Here is a 23,846-nt window from a genome sequence, read left to right on the forward strand (position 1 = left end):
TCCAAGGGTCCTGTATACTCCTGTGCACTCAGGCCAAAGGCAATTTATTGCTCCTTTAAACTTAATTTTATTTTTTGGCTAAGAAAAAGCCTCAGTAGGAAAGCATCTCTGCATAATGACTTCTTTTTAGTATAGTAATTGTGCTTACTTGTAAAAAACTACTAGTTCCTTTGCTAACCGCTCTTGCCGGTTACCTTTCGTCTTTGCCCACTGTGTTTCCAATGATTAACCAATATTATTGTATTTCTGTAGTTGGTTTTCATTCGCCAAGTCTGTCTTCAGTCAGTCTCACTGAGGTTTGTTCTTTCTGATTTTCACTGATTCTTCAATTTTTCAATTTCTTTTTGAATTCTGATTTTTTTAAAGGTACTGATTTTTATCAATGCTACACATATTTAATTTTTAAATGCCTATAAATAAATATAGATATGGCTCGGTTTAAACTATACTAAATGATGCCACAGTGTAAATACATGGAATTCTCTCTTACCGGTTAGGGACTATTATCTAAGTTTGTGCTGAAAATTAGAAATTTATTTCCACGTTTCTATATCTTCTTGGCAAAGTTTGCTAAAATTAACAACTTTATAGAATTGATACTTCAAAACAAGCATTTCCCACTCTATTAGGATAAAGAAGTGAAATAAAACCAGCATATAACAGACTTAATGATAAACTTGTATTGAAAGAAATAAATGTGTTGTCTATACCTTGGCTTTTCACCAGGTCATAACTACAGAGTAAAGGGGCACGAAAGCAATACTGCACTGTCAATAGGCAGTACTGCCCTGTATTCCACACAGACAATACTTACTGCTGAATCCCTGTACCACCAACAAAGTTGATGAGGCAATAGAGGAAGATGTTCTGAGGTACTTTTTAAAAAGGCGTATTTTCCCTCAGGCACAAACAGTTTTTATTAAAAGTCAACTTAGCAGCCATGCCACTTCTCAGGTCTGAAAACATAATGCTCGAAAGAGAAGTAAAAAGAAGAAACAGAGAAAGAAAAAGTAGGAGGGGGTATGGGATAGTTTCTTTGAATTGAACTCCAACGAAATCCACACCGTCTCACTAATACTGGTACCAAGCAGATAAAACATTAACAAAATGAAGGAAATGATTAAGAACAGCAAGGCAATGCAGGTAGGAAAGAGCAGAACATTTGGCTGCCACGATCAGGACTTTATGAAGGTTTGTTTTGTTTCTTGTTTCTGTTACTTTAACCTGAATCTTTACTTTGGTGAAGATTTCCAGTTACTCCAAGCTGCATAATAAATGACACTGTTGAAAATAGCACTCACATAAGGAACTCAAAACCTCTTGGTTGCTTTGGTAATAGTGACCACTACTTAATAGGTGTACGTACAACTGACGAGAGCTCCTGCACTGTGCTTTATGATTTACCGACTGGCTGCCATCTTTGATAGACCATCCACGAATGTGCTCCCTACCCCCACCCATGAAGCTGAGATCTCCACAACTAGATCTCCACTGCTAGAGCCCTGCATTGTTAACTATCTTTTGTGTTAACAGTGAGGATTGTTTTTGTTTTGAAGAGAGGTTACAGATACAGTTACATGAAAAGGTCAAACCGTTATGGTTTTAAATAAGTTAAGGCTACCTGACTAGACAAGGAATCAGGGCTAGGAGCGATTGTGTGGGCAGCACTTGGTATTTAAGGAGCCCAAGAGTGTTAGACCTTTCAGCTCAATTAGCTGTTTTCCTTGTTCGTCAGATTATGTGCAAAAGAAATTTTGCTATGAAAATCCACTGCCTTAAATCAAGTCATAAAAGTTACCCAGCAGAATCTGTAAATGAACTAGGAACATGTATTATCTCAATATAATATAATGATTGTAGGCACCTGAGTGTTTGTCAAAAGTAGACAATGAGCTAAGGTTTATTTATTGTTTTTTGGCAAGGAAGATTCATTATGAAAAAAACCTAACAACAACAAAACATACACTTTTAATCAAAATTTGAACACTTTCTGGGTAAATTAATTAATCAAAGGCTAACTTACATCTATGTAGTATATTTTTTCCCAGTTTGATACCTTTTTTGCAGGAAAGACTCACGATTAGGGACCCTGAATTTGGGAAAGTAAAAAAAAAAAAAAAAATCTGGTCTTTAAATGAACACGCTTTTTTCCCCCTTAACGTTATTTAGCTTCCTTAACATTATCACACACACATACACACACACAAGAGAGCAGCACCAGTGATCTACTTGTCTGCAGTTTTAAAAAATTAAAGATGCTGTCAAAAGTTGAGTAAGTCAGTGAATCATAACATAGTCTTTCTTAGATTTACTTAATAAAATCAAGTAAAGAATTCTAGTTAAAGAAAAAAAACCACCAGCAGTTAATGTAAATAAGCACATAAACAATATCAGTGTAGCAGCAAAATACAGTTATTGTTAACATTCCGATGCACCTCATTTATTATTTTGTGCAAGAAATATGACCATGGTCTGGTCAATTCCAGATTTCAAGCTAAATTAAAACTCATACTTAATTGAGCAAATTATGTGTATTTAAAAATAAATGAATTAAGTTCACCTCTCACAGAAATGATTTTTATAGACATAAGTCATGTGGCAAATAAAGTATAAAATAAATATTGATGACAAAAAATATGGGAATCGACTTCTATAGCTGAATTAGAAGTACAAGGAAAGATGATTTTACAATCTATGTATTTTACATTGTCTTAGGTCTTTCTTATGCTATCGAGGTAAAGCCAGCCATCTGAGATACACGGTTCCTGTTTCCTTTTATTTCTTGCTTTTAATTAACCATAGCCATTTGATTGTAGAGGTTTGTCTGTGACTTAGAGAAACCATCAAATGTTTCTTCACACTGGAGTCTGTGCTTTGTGTTATTCTTCTTAACTTTCTTTCATCTTCCAAAATGACGAACACGAATCCAATCCTACCTCTCACACCCGAGAAGAAAACACCCGCGGGATCTTGGGCAGTATCCTGTGTGTGGTTACAAAGCATTCACCTCAGATATTCGTCCGTGGGAGATGGAGACTAGGGGTAAGGAGGCTTGGAGAGACAGTGGAGAGGGGCGCACTGCGGGCTGGAATGTGGCTGCTCGTCAGGGAGAGCTATGTCAGGACTGAAAATGAGAAACAGGCGTGTCAGCAAGAAACACACGTACAGGGGGCCAGGCACACTTGTAAGGGTTAAAGAGACACAATCTCTTCACAGAAAATTTTAAAACAGAAACAGAAACTCTGCACAATAAATGGTTTAAATCTAAAGCATGCTAAGACGACTGGAGTTTTTCAAAACATTGCACAGAAAGAAAGAAAGAAAGAAAGAAAGAGACAGAGAGAGAGAGAAAGAAAGAAAGAGAGAGAGAGAGAGAAAGGAATTAAAAAGAAAAAGAAAAATGTGGTAGGGAAAGGACATATATAACTCTTCCCCCAATGTTGCTCTTTAATTTCTGCACACAGTCTCGTTTCCCTCAGGTCTTTGGGTTAGTTGCAAGATTTCTTCAAATCAGTTCTTTTTTAAACTTTAATGTGCACACCAATCACCTGGGATCTTGGTAAAATGCCGATTCTGATTTGATAGCTCTGAGGGGGGACCTGAGAATCTTTATTTCTAACAAGCTCCAGGGGAATGCAGACAATGCTGGACCAAGGCTTTAGAGAACTCTTCAGTTCTCTGGTAGATCCAGATTCCATAGGATAAGTCCCTTGTCTATGGAAGCCTAATTTGCTCTAAAGGTTGCCACTGCTTGCTTTAGCTTAGCGGTGTAAATCAGACGGGACAGTTTTAAAACTTCCTATTCGATGAGCATATAATACAGACTTCCAAACAACCACTTCGGAGAGCCTCCAGTTTAAATGAACACATAAATGTTCAGGCTCATCAATGTTTTGATGAATAATCTTGCAGGATAAGGGAGTGAAATCACTGAATTTTCTACGGTAAAACTATAAAACACATTGGAGTTCAGACCTTTTCAAAGGTAACTAATGGAGGGGAACACACACTATGGGGATTTTTTTTTAATAGAAAAAGATGGGCATTTTTCTAACACTGCTTTTTCCCTCATATATTATGAAATTCAGTACCATAGAATTCATTTCTGTCAGGAGTAATATTTGAGAAAAGTATTCATGGCTTACCATGATGATGAGTATTATTATTTATTTAATCATAGTTTTTAAAGCTAATATTATTATTGAATTCATTAAAAATTGCCATTAAAAATACTTTTTTTTTTTTAATTTTTTTTTTCAACGTTTATTTATTTTTGGGACAGAGAGAGACAGAGCATGAACGGGGGAGGGGCAGAGAGAGGGAGACACAGAATCGGAAACAGGCTCCAGGCTCTGAGCCATCAGCCCAGAGCCCGACGCGGGGCTCGAACTCACGGACCACGAGATCGTGACCTGGCTGAAGTCGGACACTTAACCGACTGCGCCACCCAGGCGCCCCTAAAAATACTTTTTATCTTGGGGCAGCTGGGTGGCTCAATCAGTTAAGCATCTGACTTTGGCTCAGGTCATGACCTCACGGTCGGTGAGTCTGAGGTCCGCGTCCGGCTCTGTGCTGACAGGTGGGAGCCTGGAGCCTGCTTCAGATACTGCGTGTCCCTCTCTCTCTGCCCCTCCCCTGTTCGTGTTCTCTCTCGCTCGCTCAAAAATAAATAAACGTTAAAAAAAATACTTTTTACCTTTGGTACTGAGATTATCCTTCAAGTATATCTCTTGAATTTTAATACAAAATTATAATTATGTAAAATACCAATCTGCTTGAGGTCATCTTTACCTCCCAAACTCTTTGAACTGCTATGAATTTACTTTCAGAGGAGAGGTGCTCTTCTGTATTGGTAAGAGCAACAAGCGATAACAATGATTTTTCCCAGCTATTTTAAAAATATGGTAGGTGAGCCTGGGAGAGCTGGAGCTTCAACACAAGCACTAAAAAAATATCGCATGGCAAGAGTCTTCCTCCACCCTCCACACAGAGTCAGATGATGGAGGAAACACAGCAGCAGACAGACTCTCCCACGGACCTAAGAGGGCTTCTTTCTATTAAATCTGCATAATTAAGAACAAGTTTCTTCTGGGGGGGAACGAAACATATTATTCAACATAAGTTGTGGCAAGCAGCATGGGGTAGTCACATTACACAAGACGGCTGTTTGAAGGCCCCATGTCGTTCAAATACTCTTCTTCATCAAAGAAGACAAGCATTTCTGCTTGACCAGCTGAAGGGTGTCGCAACAGCTTAACTCCAAGTTATGGTCCGCTTGGCCCAACACCATGACACTATGCTATTCATGATGATTTCAAAATTTGTTCATTATTTCAGATTTTTTACATAAAGTGAGGGATCATAAATACTTTATTTCTTTTTTATTATTTTTTTAATGTTTATTTGAGAGAGAGAGAGAGAGCATGAGTAGGGGAGGGGCAGACAGAGACAGAGAGAGAGAGAGGGAGACACAGAATCTGAAACAGGCCCCAGGCTCTGAGCTCTTAACACAGAGCCGGATGCAGGGCTCAAACTCAGGAACAGTGAGATCATGACCTGAGCTGAAGTCAGACACTCAACCAACTGAGCCACCCAGGCACCCCCATAAATACTTTATAATACACTATGGCTATTTTAAATTTCCATAAAAATGCAATCACACATTGGCTTACAGGTTAAGAAATTGTTTCTTAGATATAAATATTAGAGAAGTTCTAATTATCTAAGGCACAGAACGTATTCAGTTCTGATGACTAAACACCTGTTATTCAACCTTTACCATTTAAGAACCTACTTTTTGTAGGTAGATCACGTTGTAAACAGTTGGCTTAGGAAACTATTATTAAGATATAAAGATGGGTATTTCTTCAGAAAGTTTCTTTTTTTTGTCCCAATAAGCAACTACTTGATAGAAGGGGAGAAGTGCTAAATAAGAAACATCTGCATATATTTAAATATTACATCCAACGCTGCAACACCTTGGGCACTCTGTCCATATTATAATATCTATCATCTATAAACAATTGCAATAACTTAGCTCTATAATGGAATCAGTCTGTAGAAAGCACATATGAAAAATAGGAGGAAAATGCTCATGTGTTCAAAACCATATGCCCAAAAAGTTATTTGAACACCTATGTAAGCTGAAGGAAGTATAAGATAATTTTCATTGTGAGAAACAGAGATAGAGAACACTGAGGTATGGTTACTCAACACTGTTGGCGCGTTTCATTTCTCATGTTTCTATGGAATGAACATTCCTTTTCCAGGCAGGGATAAAGCGTCAACATGGGTGATTTAAATGCTCTCTATGCTCATCACAGCAGAATTAAAATCGGTGAGCATCACCTGGCAGCACATTGGTGTGTACTGTAGTGGTGGGACCATGGGTGCCAGACTCGTTGGGCTCAACTGCTTTCAGGATGGGTGACCCCAGAGAAGTCATGTGACCTCCTCCTCCTCCTCCTCAGTGTCCTGGTTTAAAAATGGGTGGGGTAACTGTGCCTACCTTCAGGGGGTTGTAATGATTAAAAACTGTAAAGAACTGAACACATGTCAGGTACATGGTAAGAATTCAAACGTTGGCTGTTAACTTTTCTTGCCAGAAAGAAGTGAAAAGAGCAGTGAGGGCATCAAATTCAATCCATTTGGCAGCAGGTGTGGGTGGGAAGGAAGACGATCATAATCTCGGTGACTCTGAAAAGGACAGTCTTTTCAGGTCTGTATGTACTTTATCATTTCTCTGTGTGGACCACAATAAGGGACAGCGGAAGCTTGGACCATGCTGCATTCACATGGGTAGAAACTGGAAGCATCTGTAATTCATTAAGTTGCTTTTCTTTAAAAGAAATAATCCCTGTGGGGGTGTCGCAAACAACCTAAATTCTGTACACTCAGAAGATACGGAACTGGGGCAGGTAACCATTTAGTCAAACTGGTTCCTAAGAAAAAGAAAGGAAGGTGAAATAAAATTCAATGTAAAAAATTTCCCCACTAGCCTTTCCATTCCTTACCCATTTGAAACACTTAAAGAAGTAGACTTCTCCTATGTAGGAGATCAATCACTGGATTCTACTCCTGAAATCATTATTGTACTATATGCCAACTAACCTGGATGTAAATTAAAACAAATTAAAATAAATAAATAAATAAATAAGACGTAGGCTTCCTCACACTTTCCACAAGCAAATTAGAAAAGTTATGAAAGAGACCACAGGCCTTTGCCTTGAGGAACAGTTAGGTACTGAGAATGGTTAGTAGTGGTAACAGATATTGAGAGCACACTGTGTGTGCATCAGGCCTGTGCCTCACAGAGTCCCTCAAAACTATTCTCTTCCTTACTTTATAAATGGAAAAAAACAAACAAACAAAACAACAACAGACACACACAGAAGCTGAGCCAGCAAAAGCAACTTTCCACAATTACACAACTAGCAGGTGGTAGGGGTAGGATTTAAACTCAAACTATCTGCCTCCAGAGCTCATTCACTCATTCCTGTAATCAACAGGTGCTGAACATCGGTGGAGCGGTGGGGATGCCCGGTGGAGAATGGACTGCAGGTTAAGACCCCTTCAGCACTCCACACACAGAGTCCCGCTAGGTTGGGTGTGAACATTTATAATTATATTCAATTACTTACACAATTAAAGTGACTCTACAGTTGGCTGCTGTAATAAAATGGCATTCATATGTTAGCAAAGAACATTTCTAAAGTAAAAATCCTGTTGCTGGAATCCTGTTGGCAGACTAGACATCAATCAGGAGATACTGGCTTGGGGCCTATTTAATCGTGCACCGTTTCCTGCTAACTCCCCGTCTCACTTCTACAGTTGGCTGGACAACCACCTGGAGACCAAGTCACATGGGGGCTTTGGCTGCCACTGTATTTCTGGGGAGCACTTATGGCTCCCCAGTCCTCCTGGCTCTAACCCATGGCCACGGGCAGCCAGCTACTGATGTCTAGTTCTGACATATGTAGAAATACAATTAGACCTGCCCCTGCTCAAAACCAGCCTTGCCCTGGTAGAAGAGCAAAGCACAAATTAAAATCCGGAAAGAACAATAAGTAGACTATACAAGCGGCACCAGACTATAAAAACTTGGCACCATCAGAGGCCAAGTAACTGGAGATGAAGTATTCCACAAGGATGTGAGGTCCTGAGGGGGGCGCTCTGATGCTGAGTGGGAGTGCAGCCACGTGGAGGTAAATTAATGATGGATTTGTAAAGCTTTCATTGGAACAGAAGTCGTCAGCAAACTCTCCAACTTAGTGTCCAGGGAATATGTAAAGCTGTCTTTAAAATTCTTCAGTTAATCTCACATAAAGGGCACTATCACTGCAAATATTCGTTTTAAATGCCAATTATAAGTTATTCTCCAGCTTTCAAATTCAGTTTTAATGAGGATGGTGGGTGGAGAAAAAAGAGAAACATTTCCATAAAGTTATCTTGCCACAGACATGAGATATGCTTTCTATTCTTCTTGCTTTTTTTGCCTGAGAACTATATTCTAAGGACAGAAGACAAGCAAAAGAAAAAGTAGGACAAGCATCCTAACAATTCCAGGTTTTATATCTGGGAAGGTAATGAACCACTGGACTAATTCAACTATTTACTCACACAAGGGAGCTGAAGGCAGCCCTTAGTCTACCCACTGGCAGCCAGTAAAATCAACTCTAGCTCTCTTGTATTTCCATCGGGTACACGTGGACTTCAGGTATCCAGTGTATGTTAGCGTAGCCCATATTTGAGATACAATGTAGCAAATATAATCATGGATAGGAAGTTATGGTGTTAGAAAGGAGAGCTTGGGATCCATGGATCTGACATGCAGCTGGGTGAGAAGAGAAATGACATCCAAATTTACCTGACAGTTGGGCAGTCTTGCCTCCCGGCTAGTTGTGAGCACTGTGGCGGTACGGAGGCAGCAGGCTGCTGACAATCTACAAGAAACTGATAAATTAGACATGTATACAAAGAGATGACGGAGCATCGTGTTAGTAACAGTAACTAAAGCAGTTGCCTGAGAGATTTAGTGAGGAATGTGCATTCTCATTGAAACATCTGGATTAAGCTCTGTTCCCCCCTGAATGATGCCAATAGAAAAGACAAGATGTTTTTCTTATTTAAATACAGTATTAAAAAAATTAGTGACACAATTAGTCTCACAATTAATCTCACAATTAGTGAGATTTCTCAAGTACTTTTGAACGTATGTGGCCATTCATATTTGGTATCTGGATACATCTAAAAATAAGGGACCTATTAATATAATGAAAGATCTTCAAGTTCTGAACTTGATGGTAGTTACATGTTTTGCACTTAGGTCTGCTTTTCCAAAATGGGATACATTCAGATAATTGCCTTTATTGCCAGAACACATGGGCGTATTGTCAATCCCATAGGTACATTGAGAAAAGCATGCAATACAATATTTTCCATGATTAAGAAGATATCAGAGAAAGGAGTCATCTTTACAGTTTTCTGATAATGTTATTAATCAAAAGCAAGAACTGCTAGCAGAAATATTAGAATGTTCATTACAATAGCTAATTGTTAGTAACTTGGACTGATAGAGAAAGATAACATGAATGGGAGAATCACTTTTGTTATATTTTTGCCATTTTAAAGTCACATAATATTACTCACACTAGGTTGGCAAAATGCTAGTTAGTGAACTCCATGTGTTAGCTGATCAGTTATGTTAATCATCTGCTCCCAAGAAAGACCGTGTACTGGGTGTTCTAAAATAATCAAAGAATAGTCTGTTTATTAGCACCAGACTGTCACCTGAGAAGCTAGTTAGAAATGCATGTGTCATATTTCTGCAAAAAGATTTTGCAGAAAACTCAAAATTAGAGTTAGACTTGAAAATTCAATTATTCTCAAATAATTGCAGCATGTCCTTTTGCTAACTGCTTAGACCATGGATTTGCTTAGCAAACCTCTTTCCTTATATGTTATAAAGATAACGTTTAAGCCAAATTATAAAATCATGATTTATAGCCTTGAATTTTTGAGGCTTCACTGAAATTTCCATTCACAGGCTTGTGTCTAAGTATCACTTGTTCTAAAGCCAGTATATTCTCAATACAGCAAAACCTGCTTATATAATTCCAGAATACCAAAATTTATAAAAACTGCTGCTGCTTTTGCTTACAACATTGAAACCACACTTAAAGCTGTCTGTGATGCTAAGTAGACAGGCCTGATTTGAGTTCATTCAAGGGAACATCATTACTGAAGGGAGCCTTTCACAGGTGGTCTTTGTTGCAGAATAGCTTATTAATTATTGCTTGCTAATAAGAATGAGATCTGATTCTCACGGAGTAGCTTGTGTTCAGATTATCATAGTTAGTAAAAGTCTTTCAAATGTAACAAATATTTCCATTTTCTCCACTTTGGAGAATTATTTTTTCTTTCCTTTAACTTTGTCTTCTCATTTTGCAGCTTGATTAACTCAATGATTCCCTTTTGTAGAAACTCAGAGTCTTAAAGGATGAATTCCTTCATGCTCCTTTTATCTTTTCCAACAGCTTTCTGATCTAAGTGATAATTTAGGGATGTCTTGGGCTAATTCAGACAATGATTTTGATACGATCAGCAGTTTTGTTTAAGTTAACCAGGAGAATGCTGCCCTCCTATGGTGTATTTGGGTAAATACAATGGATGGAAATGAAAGTGAACACTGGGAAAACCACTCTGGAATTTGGCCCTATGTCTTCCATTTCCAGGGAGGTAAAGCTCTTCTTTTAAAAAATTTTGGCCTCTGTGGAATGACAAGCCTTAGAATTAATTTTGAGGGTTTACATGGTCTAAATTTTTTCCTATTTCTCCCTTACAATAGAAATATTTTTTGCTAAGGTAGTTACAAATTATTATTCATTCAAAATATGCTCTGTGATAAAATTTAGCAAGCAGATGAGCAGGACCACAGTGTATTCCCTTAATGAATTGTTTAATAAGTGGTGGATATTCCTTACACTTGTAGTATCAGTTTTTTCTACTTTAGTAGCAACATCACCTCTGGGCTCATTATCATTACTACTTTGCACTTGTTATTTATAAGTACTTAGCAAGTGTTGTCCTTAAAGGTTAAAAAGCAAATTCCACAAATAATATGGTGATAGATGGAAAAATAAAATTTGAAAAACAGCCATATTGCTCTGACTTGCCTTCTAAAACTTTCTTCTCAAGACACCTGGGTGGTTCAGTCGGTTGAGCGTCTGACTGCAGCTCAGGTCATGATCTCATGGTTCATGGGTTCGAGCCCCGCATTGGGCTCTGTGCTGACAGCTCAGAACCCAGAGCCTGCTTCCAATTCTGCCTCTGTCTCTCTCTGCCCCTCCCCCACTTGTGCACTGTCTCTTTCTCTCTCTTTCTCAAATATAAATAAGCATTAAAAAAAAATTTTTTTTAACTCTCTTATTGGGTTGACAGCCTTCCAGTTACATATACATCTAGCCCAGCTGAACAGTGGGATGTGTACTAGCATGTACTTTGTAAAATGAAGTGGGTGGGCTGAGGATTGGGAAAATCCCTTTACTTTTGAGGGCATAAAAGATGACAATTACGTGACTCATGCAGGATATATTAAAGTACTCCAGGAGTCACTACTGTCACCTGAGCTCATCACAACCATTCAACTATCAGGTTACTAAACTCTGAGTATGTGTTCAAATCTGTGAGGCACTGGGGACAAAAGGAAAACAGAGAAGATATGGTCCTTGGCCAATTGGGTAAAACAAGCATATTCAACCAGCAATTACAGTAAGTGTCATGATGCCGGTGGTGATGGTGATGGTGATGATGATGATGGTGATGATGATAACCACCCAGCACTTATTCATTGCTTACCATGTGCCAGGCACTGGGTAGGCACTTAACATGCATGCTCTCCTGTAATCCTGTTTTATTAATCACAGTTGATGGATGAGGAAAGGAGGACTTAGGTTAAGTAGCCAAAGTCCACCAAGAGGTGGAGCTGGATTTGAATCCAGGATTGTATAAGCCAAAGGCTGAATTGCATTTGCACACAAATCAGTGCATTGCTTTCCAGGATAGGAAAATGTAGGAATCTCAGAGCAGAAATACTTAACTGAGTCTAAATGGCCAGAAAATGCTTCCTGGAGGTTGTAACATCTAGGCTGAGGCCTAAAATGGTGAGTTAGCCAAAGAACTTATTAGCAACTATAAATGGCTTATGGTCTCTACTAATAGTAATAAAATCTTTTATCAAAAAATTAAAGTATTTGAAATGTTCAGAACTGAACTAGATAACACTGTATGTTCATAAGGTCACAGGCTTCAGAAGTGTCATAGCATATTCAAGAGATTGTTAGTACCTCAAGGGCAGATGAATAAGGGATATTATAGCTTAAAGCATTGACAGGTCTATACTGGTATACACATAAAGACTACCCTTGTATGACATTCCTCCATAAATAAAGCCGACTAGAAAGGAAGTTAAAAAAAAAAAAAAAGGAAGGAGAAAGAAGAAAGGAAATTATTCGCTGAATCAACATGATGTAATTTCTCTTAGGAACTTTATATTAGTTATCTGTTTTAAGTCTTAGCAACGCTCTGGAGGTATTATTTTCACTATTCCTACCATAAGAAAATAAGTATTTTTGATATATGGGAACGATATCAGAATCTCATATACCCTGAGGCTATTTTTTTCCTTTAACATTTTTCATGCACTAGCAACAAATACAGAACTGACATCATAGTAGGTGTTCCACAAACATTCATTGATTAAATTAATACACGATCACCATATATATTAACTTGCTCACCGTCACACAGGTAGAAAGTGGCAGAGCAAGTATTTAAAACAGGCAGACTTTTCTGATGCTGAGGCCTCTAGAAAATATGGGGGTCATAGAGTCAAAGAAACATAAATAAGAACTTCACCAGGGACACCTGGATGGCTCAGTCGGTTAAGCGGCCGACTTTGGCTCAGGTCCCGGTCTCTCGGTTTGTGAGTTCGAGCCCCTTGTTAGGCTCTGTGCTGACAGCTTGGAGCCTGGAGCCTGCTTCAGATCCTGTGTCTCCTTCTCTCTCTGCCCCTCCCTCACTCATGTTCTGTCTCTCTCTCTCCCTCTCTCTCTCTCTCCGTCTCTCAAAAATAAATTCACATTAAAAAAAAAAGTTAAAAAAAATAAGAACTTCACCAGATAGTTGACATAGTAATTTGAAGGCAACCAATTCCCTCAAAACACAAAGCAAGATCAAGGGTGCAAGAATGGAGATAATATGCAATTTCTGTAAATTAAAGATTAGGGAGAGAAAGTCTGGTTATACGGTTTTCCCCTCTGGCTTCTATTACTTTTAAACTTCCTAATGCAACTTAGAAATATGAACCAATTTTTTAAAAAGTCAATGCCTTAGAAGGTCCCATGAGCCTCCTGGTGGCTGTTTGGGGAGGGAGGGAGAGCCTCATGTGGAAGGAGGCAGGGACCGCCTCTGTGTTTTGGCTCCACACTGGGCTCAGCAGGCAGTGGTGAGAGGATGAGGACCCTGCGGCTGCAGGGACAGCTTCCTTGGTGCCAGATGCTCTGCGTAGCAGCAGCTCTTTGTGGCAAATGGTCCCCTACAGAGTGGCCAGCCTTCCCCACCCTTGGGGTTCCAGACCTGAGAACTGACGCATCCCTATCGTTTCATGAGCTCTTATTTTCCATACCACATCTCCTTCCCTCATGACCACAGACTCCGCCAGGCGCTACACATCTTCCTATGAAAATTCCCTGTCCCCTGAGGTTTCCTCGGGCCAAATAATGCAAATTCCTCTTCACAGGACCCAATTTCAACTTCCCTCACTCGCCTCCTTGCTCTCTGACCATGTTCCAGTTTGTGCAACAATCTTCTAAAAGTGAGGTGTTCAGAAAGGAAATCATGTGGGATAAGATGTGATTGGTGGGGTGGGCTGGCAGTCTTGCCTCATTTGAGATACCCTGATTCTATTCAAAGAGCAGAAGCCTGCATGGATTTTTTTTTTTTTTTCCGGCAGATGTGTCACACTGTTTCATACGAGCTCACTTTGCCTACAGAGGGTGCCATCCAGTTATGCTTCCTCCAACTTGTACTTGGGGTGTCTGGAATCCCAATGCGATATTTCATGTGCTTTTTAAAAAAGTTTTATTTAAGTGATTTCTACATGGGGCTTGAACTCATGACCCTGAGATGAAGAGTTGCACGCTCCTCCGACTGAGCCGGCCAAGTGCCCTTCACATACTTTTAATTTTATGTTTATCTCCAGTAAGTCTCACCTTTTCCTACCTGATGCATCTTTTAGATCCTATTCTGTCATCTAGTATAGTAACGTCCTCTCCCTGTTATTTCTCCCTCAAATTAGAAAATGTGATAATCATGACCTTGATATCTTCATCTTTATCTAAGATTAGTAACCAATAATGGGGTCAGGCTAAGTAGAGACCTTATGTCATGAGTACCAATCTATGAATTTGGGCCCTTTGAAGATGTCTTTCAACCAGTTACGGACCTAAACAATGACATCATCTAGAATTTTTCTATCCTAAAAAACATTATAAAATACCTGGTCAGTTGTTTGCCAAAATTCAGGTATATTATATTACCACTCTTCCTGATCTTACAAGATAGAGAATGAAAATAAGTCTAGCATAAGTCATTCTTGATGAACTCATCCTGGCTGTTAGTGATCCCTAGTCTATACTGAGCATATGAAACCCATCAGCTTCCAGAAATTTCCCTAGAATCAGCCTCAAGGTTGTTGGTCTACAGATCAGAGAAATATCTTTCTTTTCCATTATATAAAAATTCTATTTCCACATTTCTTTCTCTGACTCATCTAGGAACTCACCTTCTCACTTCCATATTCTCCCTGAGCACATTTTCCTCATCTTTCATAAGGCCATGATATTTTTAGCATCTTTCCTTCAACAAGAAAAGTGGGAAGGAATCGTATGTGTGCTTTCCTTTTTTTTCCCCTTCTCATTTACAAATGGCAACTCACATACTTCAAAAATGGCAGGGAAAATGAAAATCATGATACAAATGCAAACATGCCTCTTGGTGAGACAGTTAATCACTTTGTCTACTTGATGTACTATTTCCAAGACTGTTAAAGAAAGATGGGCTCAGTAATTAAACTTACCCACTTAAACAACTGCTGTCATAAATAATATTACTGTTATTTTCAAATGGATATCACTTTGGAACAAAAATCTTACCTACTTGGAGTAAATGGTCAATATTCATTAAGGACCTTTCAATGAGGACAGATGATTAACAGTAGAAAAAAAATGTTTAACGATGAAAGTTATTAAACAGAAGGTCAACAGAGATAGTTATAGATTGTCCTAAAATCGCTCCTTAGTTAATGATCCAAACGTAGAGACATCCTCTTTTGTGCCCTTATGAGAGATGAAAGGATATCCCTCGTTCTTCTTTCCACACACCTGGCCATATACTTCCAAACTAGTCACTATTTGGGATTTGGGCCATGACAGAAAAGGAAGAGCAGGCAGAAGGAATGCAGAAGGAAGAGGAAAGGATGAGAAATAATGGTAACATGGAACATTCAGTAAGTGCTGTATATTTGCAGATATTAGGCTAAGCATTTTGCATGCAACAGTTCTTTAATCCCTAAAAAAACTTAAAAGAGATAGGATTTATTTTTATTTTGCAAACAAGAACCTGAGGCCAAGGTTAAGGAGTTTGTGCATGGGTACCTTCCGTAAGATTTTTATAGTGATTTTTATAAAGCTTTTTTGGGCTCACAAAACTCAGTTGAGTTTGGTTGTCATGATCCTCATTTTAGATATCAGGACACTGAGGATCAGAAAGGTTCAAGTGATGTTCTTTGTACGCTTGCAGAGGGAAGCACAGTGAGAACACAAGCCCAGTGGAATGCCCCATGGATCTGTAATGGACTAAATTTTGTCACCCCAAATTCATATGTTGGAAGCCCTACCACTACCTCAGAATGTAACTACTGTATATTTGGAAACAGGATCTTTAAAGAGGTCATTAAGTGAAAATGCTGCTGTGTTAGGGTCAGCTCTAATCCAATCTGATTGATGGCCTTATGAAGAGAAGGGATTGGGAGACAGAGAACACAGAGACACCAGGGATGGGCTCACACAGGCCATGTGAAGAGAAGGTGGCCATCTACATGCCAGGGGGAGAGGCCTCCAGAGAAACAAATCCTGCCCAACCTTGATCTTGGCCTTCTAGCTTCCAGAACGATGAATAAATAAATGTATATTGTCTAAGCCCCTCAGTCTATGGTCTTTTGTTATGGTAGTCCTAGCAAACTAATGTGGAGCCTCCGTAGTTGCTCCAAAGTGGAAGCAGTTAGCACCCCCACTCTTCTCTCTTACTCTGTCACCAGTACTTCTCTAGTCTAAGTAAACTGAGAACTTAAACTTTTCCAAACTCTAAACAGTCTAAGAGTTGGGACAAATAAATAAGGTTTAATTCAAGGAAACTCAGGGAAAAAGACATATACAAAAGGCCAGAAGCACAAATTCTAAATGAACATCTGTACTCGAATTTCTGCAGACTTTCTTCTTAGCAAAAAAGCATTTTAAATGCCAAAGTGGTCGAATCAGTGGTATTGGCGAAAACTAAACCGATGACAGAATATGATATCTGAGTATTTTCTAGAATACAAGTTTCTAGAAAAATTGTATAATTATTAAAGAAAAGCCTCCCAAACACAGGAATTCTGGATATTTGCAGATAGCAACACAAAGATGCTCCTCATGATTAGTTACTGTCATACTTATGCCTACAGCCAGGTCTTAAGTGAGGGCTTTACACAACAATCCTTGGGGATGGATAATGGGTAAATCATGATAATTTTCTTCCATCTGCCAATGATACTTCTGCAGCAATTCTGTGGTCTCCTTGCCTTCCTCTTCATTCTCCATTCTCTCTCCCCTGTGCTCCTCAACTTTCCTCCATTTCAGCATGAGATGTAAAGTCCATCAGAGAGACCTTTGTGGTTAGATCCTACTCCACCAAACAGTAGCTGAGGGACACCGAAGAAGTGACTTAACTGTTCTGAGCTTCAGTTTCTCTGTTAAGTGAGGACATTAAATACAACTTTGCAGACCAGGTGAGAGAATGTCTGTGAAAGCATACAGCCCAGGTCTATGGACAGGAATTGGCCACTGATTACACATGAGGAACACCATGGGGAGAAGTCAAGGTGACCTTGAGGTTTTCAGCTTGAAGTAACTAAGTAAATGCCTTTGACAACAGTAAAATTTAAAAAGCCAAGATAGACCATATGATGAAATCATCTTGACAATGATTCTTTTGGGTTTTTTTTTTTTTGCCCCTATCATTACATTCATCTGAAATGCTCTTCTCTTGGACCATTCAGAAATAACAAGTTTTGTTTTTATTGCTGACCACCCAGAGGGAAGCATTTGCTTCCCCTAAACTCCTTTTGTATACAGCTTTGACCACTGCTGTCCTTGAAGTATGTCTAATTTCCTTGGTCACTCTACGTGGTTCAGAGAGAGAGAGAACCCTGTCTTATCATTCTTATAATTCTTCGTTTCCCCACAATAGTTTGCTTGGGGATGCATGTGTTGAAAAAATCCTTGTTAATATACTGATTTCATCTTCCCTAAAGGATTCTTGGATTTGTTTCTTTATTAGTACTTCATTAATGCATTGTCTGATGGATCCACTTGAAGAGGGGAGAGTTTACAATTAGGCATTCCTGTCATCATCTTTCTAATGAAAGAATTAAGAAGGAGGAAATACTATCTGATAGAGGTTTTAGAGCTAATTTAGTGATATTGGGTGATTAATTATTGTCCTTTGATAATTGTAAAACTCGGATGTATAAATCTTGAAAATAATTTTTAAGTGCCATTATTTAAAGTGTGCCAAATAACATCAATACTAAATTATTCCTCACTAAATCTACAAAATGATTAATAGTGTGTTAGTGAATTAACAGAAAAGTTCATGGAAAGAAGCATCAAAATACATTCTCCTAATAGTAACGGCTTGAACGCTTAAATAGTCCTATGGATGCCTATACACATAAACTGAAAAAAACAGACATACAGAATATTTAGGAAAAAAAAAGAAATATTTAAAGTAGAAACATTATATAAAGAAAAATAATAAGGAGAGCATGAAATAGAAACATTGACATAAATATAAACAGTAATTAAGAAAAGTTGAAATATTTGTAAAAGTCTAATGATGAACTTAAAGGTACATTGACACTAATAAAAATGGATAGCTGTGAATCAACTTTTAGCATTTTATAATCAAACACATAGAGTTGGCTATCTCATCCCTGTTTGCTAAACATACAACATATCCTGTGAATACATTAGTTTCTCTGAAAGTATCCACCGATAGGACAATAGCCTTATTTCTGACTACTCAGGAGTGTAATCTGCTAATTCATGTCACCAGACACTTCAGCCTTATCTTTCCATCAGTGTTTAACACAGCAAATTCCATGACATGTTTATACCCTTGATAGAAACAATCATTATTCATTAAAATTTTCCAGAGAACAGTAAAGACAGAATTGTTGAAATACATAGAAAAAATTCAATATAGACAATGCAAACATATGACCCGATAACACATCTTTAAACTGGCTCCGCCTTCATACAAATGACAACTGCATATAGTTTATCACATTTTGGTGACAAGCATTAAAATTATCTTCAATGATGTAGAATCAGAGCATGACTTGCGAAGAAGAGGGAGCATCTTTAGACCTTTCAGTCATCATAGATTAAACAAAAACTTTCACCCAGCTTTCCATCTGCTGTCCTCATGGATATCATATAACTAGCTGATAAAACAAAGCAATATTCACAATCTGTTTTTTATTTCAAACCTTGCGAAAGAGAAATATAAAAATGCCCTGCAATATAGTCAGCCTTCTGCTCCTGAACAATGTATAATGAAACCATGAGCACATGTGTAATCAACTCCTACGGTGGGAAGGACAGAAGATAAAGGAGGGGAGGGGGATGAAATACAGTGGCACCAAGAGGTAAAAGTACATTTTGCTACCAGATTATTACACCAATTAGACACCTTTTGGAAAACAGCCTTTTGTTCAGAAATGACCTTCCCAAGGACAATGTTAGCTGGCAGAGTTAACTCAAGGTGGTATGATGGGTCTGTTCTCATTCAGCAAAGTGAATAATAGCACGTAGCAGATGAAGACCAGCTATACCTTTGAAATGTCAGAATTGATTCATCACCAAAAAGACACAAGAGAGAAATAAGTTAAACAAACTACCACCGAAAACCCACCAAAAAGATCAATTGTAAAAATATATCCCGAAAAGAAAAATATATGAGACACCACTCAGTGAAATGTGTTTGATTTTCTTATTTAATATTTTTTCATCACAAAAAAATCAACACTAGAAAATATTCTGAGAGGTTCAGGGCATCCTCTTCTGTAAAGCGATGGATCTGAAAATTATAGATGTTCACCAATGTCAGTTGTTTCTTGCCTTTTTTCACTTTTCTTGGAAAAGAAGAAATACTGATGTAATCCATATTTTGGGGGGAAAAGAATTCAGAAACCCCCAAACTAAACCAAGTGTTATAAAATGCACTATGTCCTCACAAGCAAATTAAATCCTAAGTATAACTCGGTTAAAGAAAGGAAAAGCAGTATCTTTAAATATTAAATATTTTTAAAATCCAGGTTTACAGAAGGTGCTTATTCATTATCAAAGAATAAGGATTTACAATGACAAGCTTCCTAATGTAAAAGTATTTGACTTATGGAAACTTGTTTGAAGCAAAGCTACTCAAGAATAAATCTATTAAAGAAAATGAGGTTCACCTACAGGTTTATAGCCAACTTACCTCTTTTTGCTTTTGATGTCAAGTAGTGCATAAAAAGAGAAAAAAAATGTATGTTTAACTGATTCTGTGTCATTACATAACGGCTTATTCCATAAATACCTACCCAGAGTAAGCAACTAATCTATACTTGTTTTTTTTAAGGACGTATGAATGGAGGCGGAGCCGTGACTGTGGGCTGCCAGAAACCGGTGTGCAAGGTAAGCTAAACAGCATCCTCCCTGTGACATCTGTGCCAGTCTTGGGTGCCATTTGACCAGAGTACCAGGGATGGTACTCCCTCCTACTCTAAACTTGTAATTTCAGATCTTACCATCTAAGCTGATCATCGATTGATTCTATTTGGAGTCAGACATACCCTTATGTGTGATGAAGAATTGGAAGGCAAGGCCCAGTTTGGAGCAAAAAACAGACTAGATGAACAGCATCAGAGCAGCAAAAAAGTACTTCACGTGAGGAAAGTTTATCCCTTCAACTAAAAAAAGCAACAATTTCATATCCACTAAAAGTAGGTTTAGCTAAAATGACAGTCCTGTTTCTAAACCAGTATCCTGCAAAATAAACACACACATTTTCATATAAATCAATGCAAATATTTGAAATTAGAGTTGTTTCCTTTAACTATTTTAAGAGTAACAATCTGATCAGTCCGTTTCTTGAGAACCTTCACTGACTAATGCCATTACCTGGGCAGTCCCCCTGAAGGAGATCTGATTTATGGTCTGGACACATGAAAGTGACATAACCTATACACCAAAAAAGAAAAAGGAAATCTCCAGAGTCCAGTAATGAGCAAAATGGAAACGAACTTGGCTTTTACATGTACAGTTCCTAAAAACTTTGGATTTGTGATGTGGAGAGCACATTAATGACTGTTTCTTTTTGGCTGAGAGGTGACAATTAAAGGACCATAAAATTAAGAGTTATATGACATCTTTATGACTTTACTTTTTTCAGAGTAAACAAGAGAAAGGAATAAAGTCAACTGTTTGGTGTTTTTCCTTTTTCCTCTCATACCTTTCAAGCACAATACACTGAGGAAACTGCCAAGACAACCAAAGAAGCATCAACAGATGGTGGAAGAGAGGGGTGTGTAGAAGAAGGGACATACTGTTGCACAAAAGGAAAGCCAGGGTGGCTCCATTGTCATGTAATGAGTATCACCCACGGTCAATCTTTTCTGGTCGATGAGCCGTACAAGTTTAATTACTAGGTCACTGTAAGTAGTCTGGGTGCAAGTGCTATGGGACTACCTTTTCACTACTTCATTTCAAGCAAGTGTGGTCTTCCCATGAGCATTACATCTACCCATTATTTGCACCATGCTCCCAGCAGAATTCAGGCTGCCCCTTCAGACCCTGACCAACTTGCCCAGAGCTCAGGAGAGCCACTGAAGCCAGTGTTAGCACGTGGAAAGGTCCGTCCCCCAGCTATTTATTAATGCCTCCAGAGAGTTTGGTGATGGGCACCAAAGAAACATATCTGAATTAAATCAGTGGCCTCCATATCATGTGTAATAATCTAGGTATGCTTTTAGAAATTGAGTCCCATCAGTTTTGGGAAGGAAATCAAAGCATTAGCACACTGCAAGAATTCAGTGTGGGACACTGCTCTTTTCTGCCTTGTACAGTCAGTTCATAACACGTGGACACTTCAGACTGTCAAACAAAAAAAGGTTGTTCTGTTTAAGATAATGGGAATATTCCTTTTTCTTGTTGGAAAGTGCACTACTTGTACTGAAATATTTTAATGTTTTTACTTGCAAGTCTATTTAGAAACATGGCTGTACACAAGCTCCAGTCCTGAGCATGAAGGGAATAATGTGTACTCATAGAATCAGAGTCTCCAGAGTTGGGAGAAGCTCTGTCCATATATCACTATGAATGTAAAGGAGAGTCTACTGTTGTTAACCTCAAGATCGGCTTCACTGGAGACCCATTGTGGCTTTTTCTTATGTTTTCTTAGAGTTCTTTGTAGATATAAAGCATCCCTTTGAAAGCTGAAGTTTGGATTTAACATCCCGGGAAATGTTTACAATCAGAGGAGTTTTGTTTTAAAATAACAGAGGTTGTTAAGTAGTTGCAGTGAGGGCAAACAGTAGAATACAATAGACTAGTGCCAACAAACAGGATTAAATAGTGGGAGCATAGCAAAGAAGAGGCTGATGGCTATTCTCCCCTGGAATACAATGAGGGGGAGGTCCCAGCTGCCCAACAGAACAGAATACTAAAACTCTTCTTTTGCATAAGGAGCTTTGGGATATGAAGGCAAGGTGATGCCAGTGCTAGACAGTTGTAGCACCTGACACCCACAAAGGATACCCAAGATACTAAAGGTTAGGTGCTGTAGGTAACTGATGACAGGTTGGCAGAATAAAGGCTGTTCCCTGACTTGAGTTGGGAGCATGCACAGGTAGATCATAGAGAACATGAGCAATTTTTAAATTCAGTATTTGGACTAGTTGGTCCTTTAGTGGCAGAGGCTGGTCAATTCAGTGAGTCGGAAGCAGGATCTCTAATCTAGAAACTTATCCTAGAGGTATACATCTCCTTGATGTTTTCTATCTGCCTACTGATATTTTTTAGTGAGCTAGAAAGTGTCATTTGGGCAGAATCAGAAGAGGAAGGCAGTTATTGCCTGGAATGTCCTGTGTCTTTTGTGTGTCCCAGCCCATCTATGCCCCTCCATTATCCTTCTGAACTTAGCCAGTTTATGGAGGCCTCTATCTTTTTTTTTCTTTTTTTAATGTTTACTTATTTTTGAGAGAGAGAGAGAGAGAGAGAGAGAGAGAGAGAGACGGAATGGGGGAGGGGCAGAGAGACAGAGGGAGACACAGAATCCAAAGCAGGCTCCAGGTTCTGAGTTATCTGCACAGAGCCTGACATGGGGTTCGAACTCACAAATCGCGAGATCATGACCTAAGCTGAAGTGGAACGCTCAACCAACTGAGCCACCCAGGTGCCCCTGGAGGCCTCCATCTTTAGCACCACATGGCTGGACTCTAGAGGACACAAGTATGACCTGACCACTTTTGCCCTGAATATGCAATAATTAGGTATATCAAAAACTATATTTTCTTTCACTTAATGGATATATTGGGGAAGATTTTCATTTTTTCCTTGAAGAATTTAACAAGAAAATTTCAATTTCCGTGGGTTTAAAACTACATACTTATACTAAAATAGTCAACATGGAATAAAAAATATTGTCTAATCTAATATGTACATTCCTGCCACAATGTTGTTTTCCTGAGGATCCCTTCAGTAAATTTTTTATCACTGCTAATTTTGCTTACAATGCTCAGATTTTAAATATGGAATCTTTCAAGAAAATTTAAGCTCTGGAGAGTATACCTCACAGAGGAGGGAGTAGGAAACAAAGACAAAAATAAAAATAAATTACAATCCTCTGGTCGTCAGATGTTCCATTAAATTCTGCATTATTTATTGTGTGGCTTTAGTATGCACCATGAAATTATTTATTTAGTATTGTCTTTATCTTCTCTGTTATCCTGGACAAAAGGAAAATACAGGGGACCCACCTGGAAAGAGTTTTTTTTGTGTGTTTTCAGTCTATATATGGTGTCATTAAATTCTGTCATTTAAAACTAGCAGGATGCATTATAAACATTTTCAATGTACTCCCTACTTAAATAAAATGGACTTTTTACAAGCTTGATTATACCAATTTTAGAAAAATTCAGTTGTGTTATTATTTTAAGAATATTTAAGACATATGGTTTCTTAGGATATACCTAAACAATAGGAATTAAATTATAATACTGACAAAGATGCCTAGTAACAAATAAAGGAGAAGTATAAAGAAGAGTATACAAACATTTAATATGTACCTATCTAAAAGAGCATTGCCACCAATCAGGGACAAACAAAGCAGAATAAATCTGCAACAAAAAACATTTGGCCCAATGTCTCATTTTTAAATTTATTTAGAGAATGGGGGGAGGGGCAGAAGAAGAGGCAGAGTGAATT

The 23,846-nt window shown here is 38.4% G+C and overlaps 1 protein-coding gene across 4 annotated transcripts in view; it reads right to left on the reverse strand.

Annotated features, from left to right (window-relative positions):
• Nucleotides 1-1,869: 1,869 nt before the first annotated feature.
• The window catches only part of BICD1 (BICD cargo adaptor 1), a 256,993-nt gene continuing 235,016 nt past the window's right edge, over nt 1,870-23,846 (reverse strand). For 2 of the 4 annotated variants that reach the window (XM_086713687.1, XM_086713689.1), the window contains 2 exons: nt 8,867-8,942; nt 1,870-3,124 (listed from right to left, as the gene is read on the reverse strand). In XM_086713687.1, coding sequence (XP_086569813.1) covers nt 3,037-3,124; nt 8,867-8,942 — 164 coding nt within the window. In that variant the 3' untranslated portion in view covers nt 1,870-3,036. Of the gene's footprint in view, nt 3,125-8,866; nt 8,953-23,846 lie in introns of all 4 variants that reach the window. The other 2 variants (XM_086713688.1, XM_086713691.1) reach the window with 2 other exon arrangements.

The sequence above is a fragment of the Puma concolor genome, chromosome B4 (genome assembly GCF_028749965.1).
Source record: "Puma concolor isolate L17-30 chromosome B4, mPumCon1.1.hap2, whole genome shotgun sequence".
In the NCBI taxonomy this organism is placed as follows: domain Eukaryota; kingdom Metazoa; phylum Chordata; class Mammalia; order Carnivora; family Felidae; genus Puma; species Puma concolor.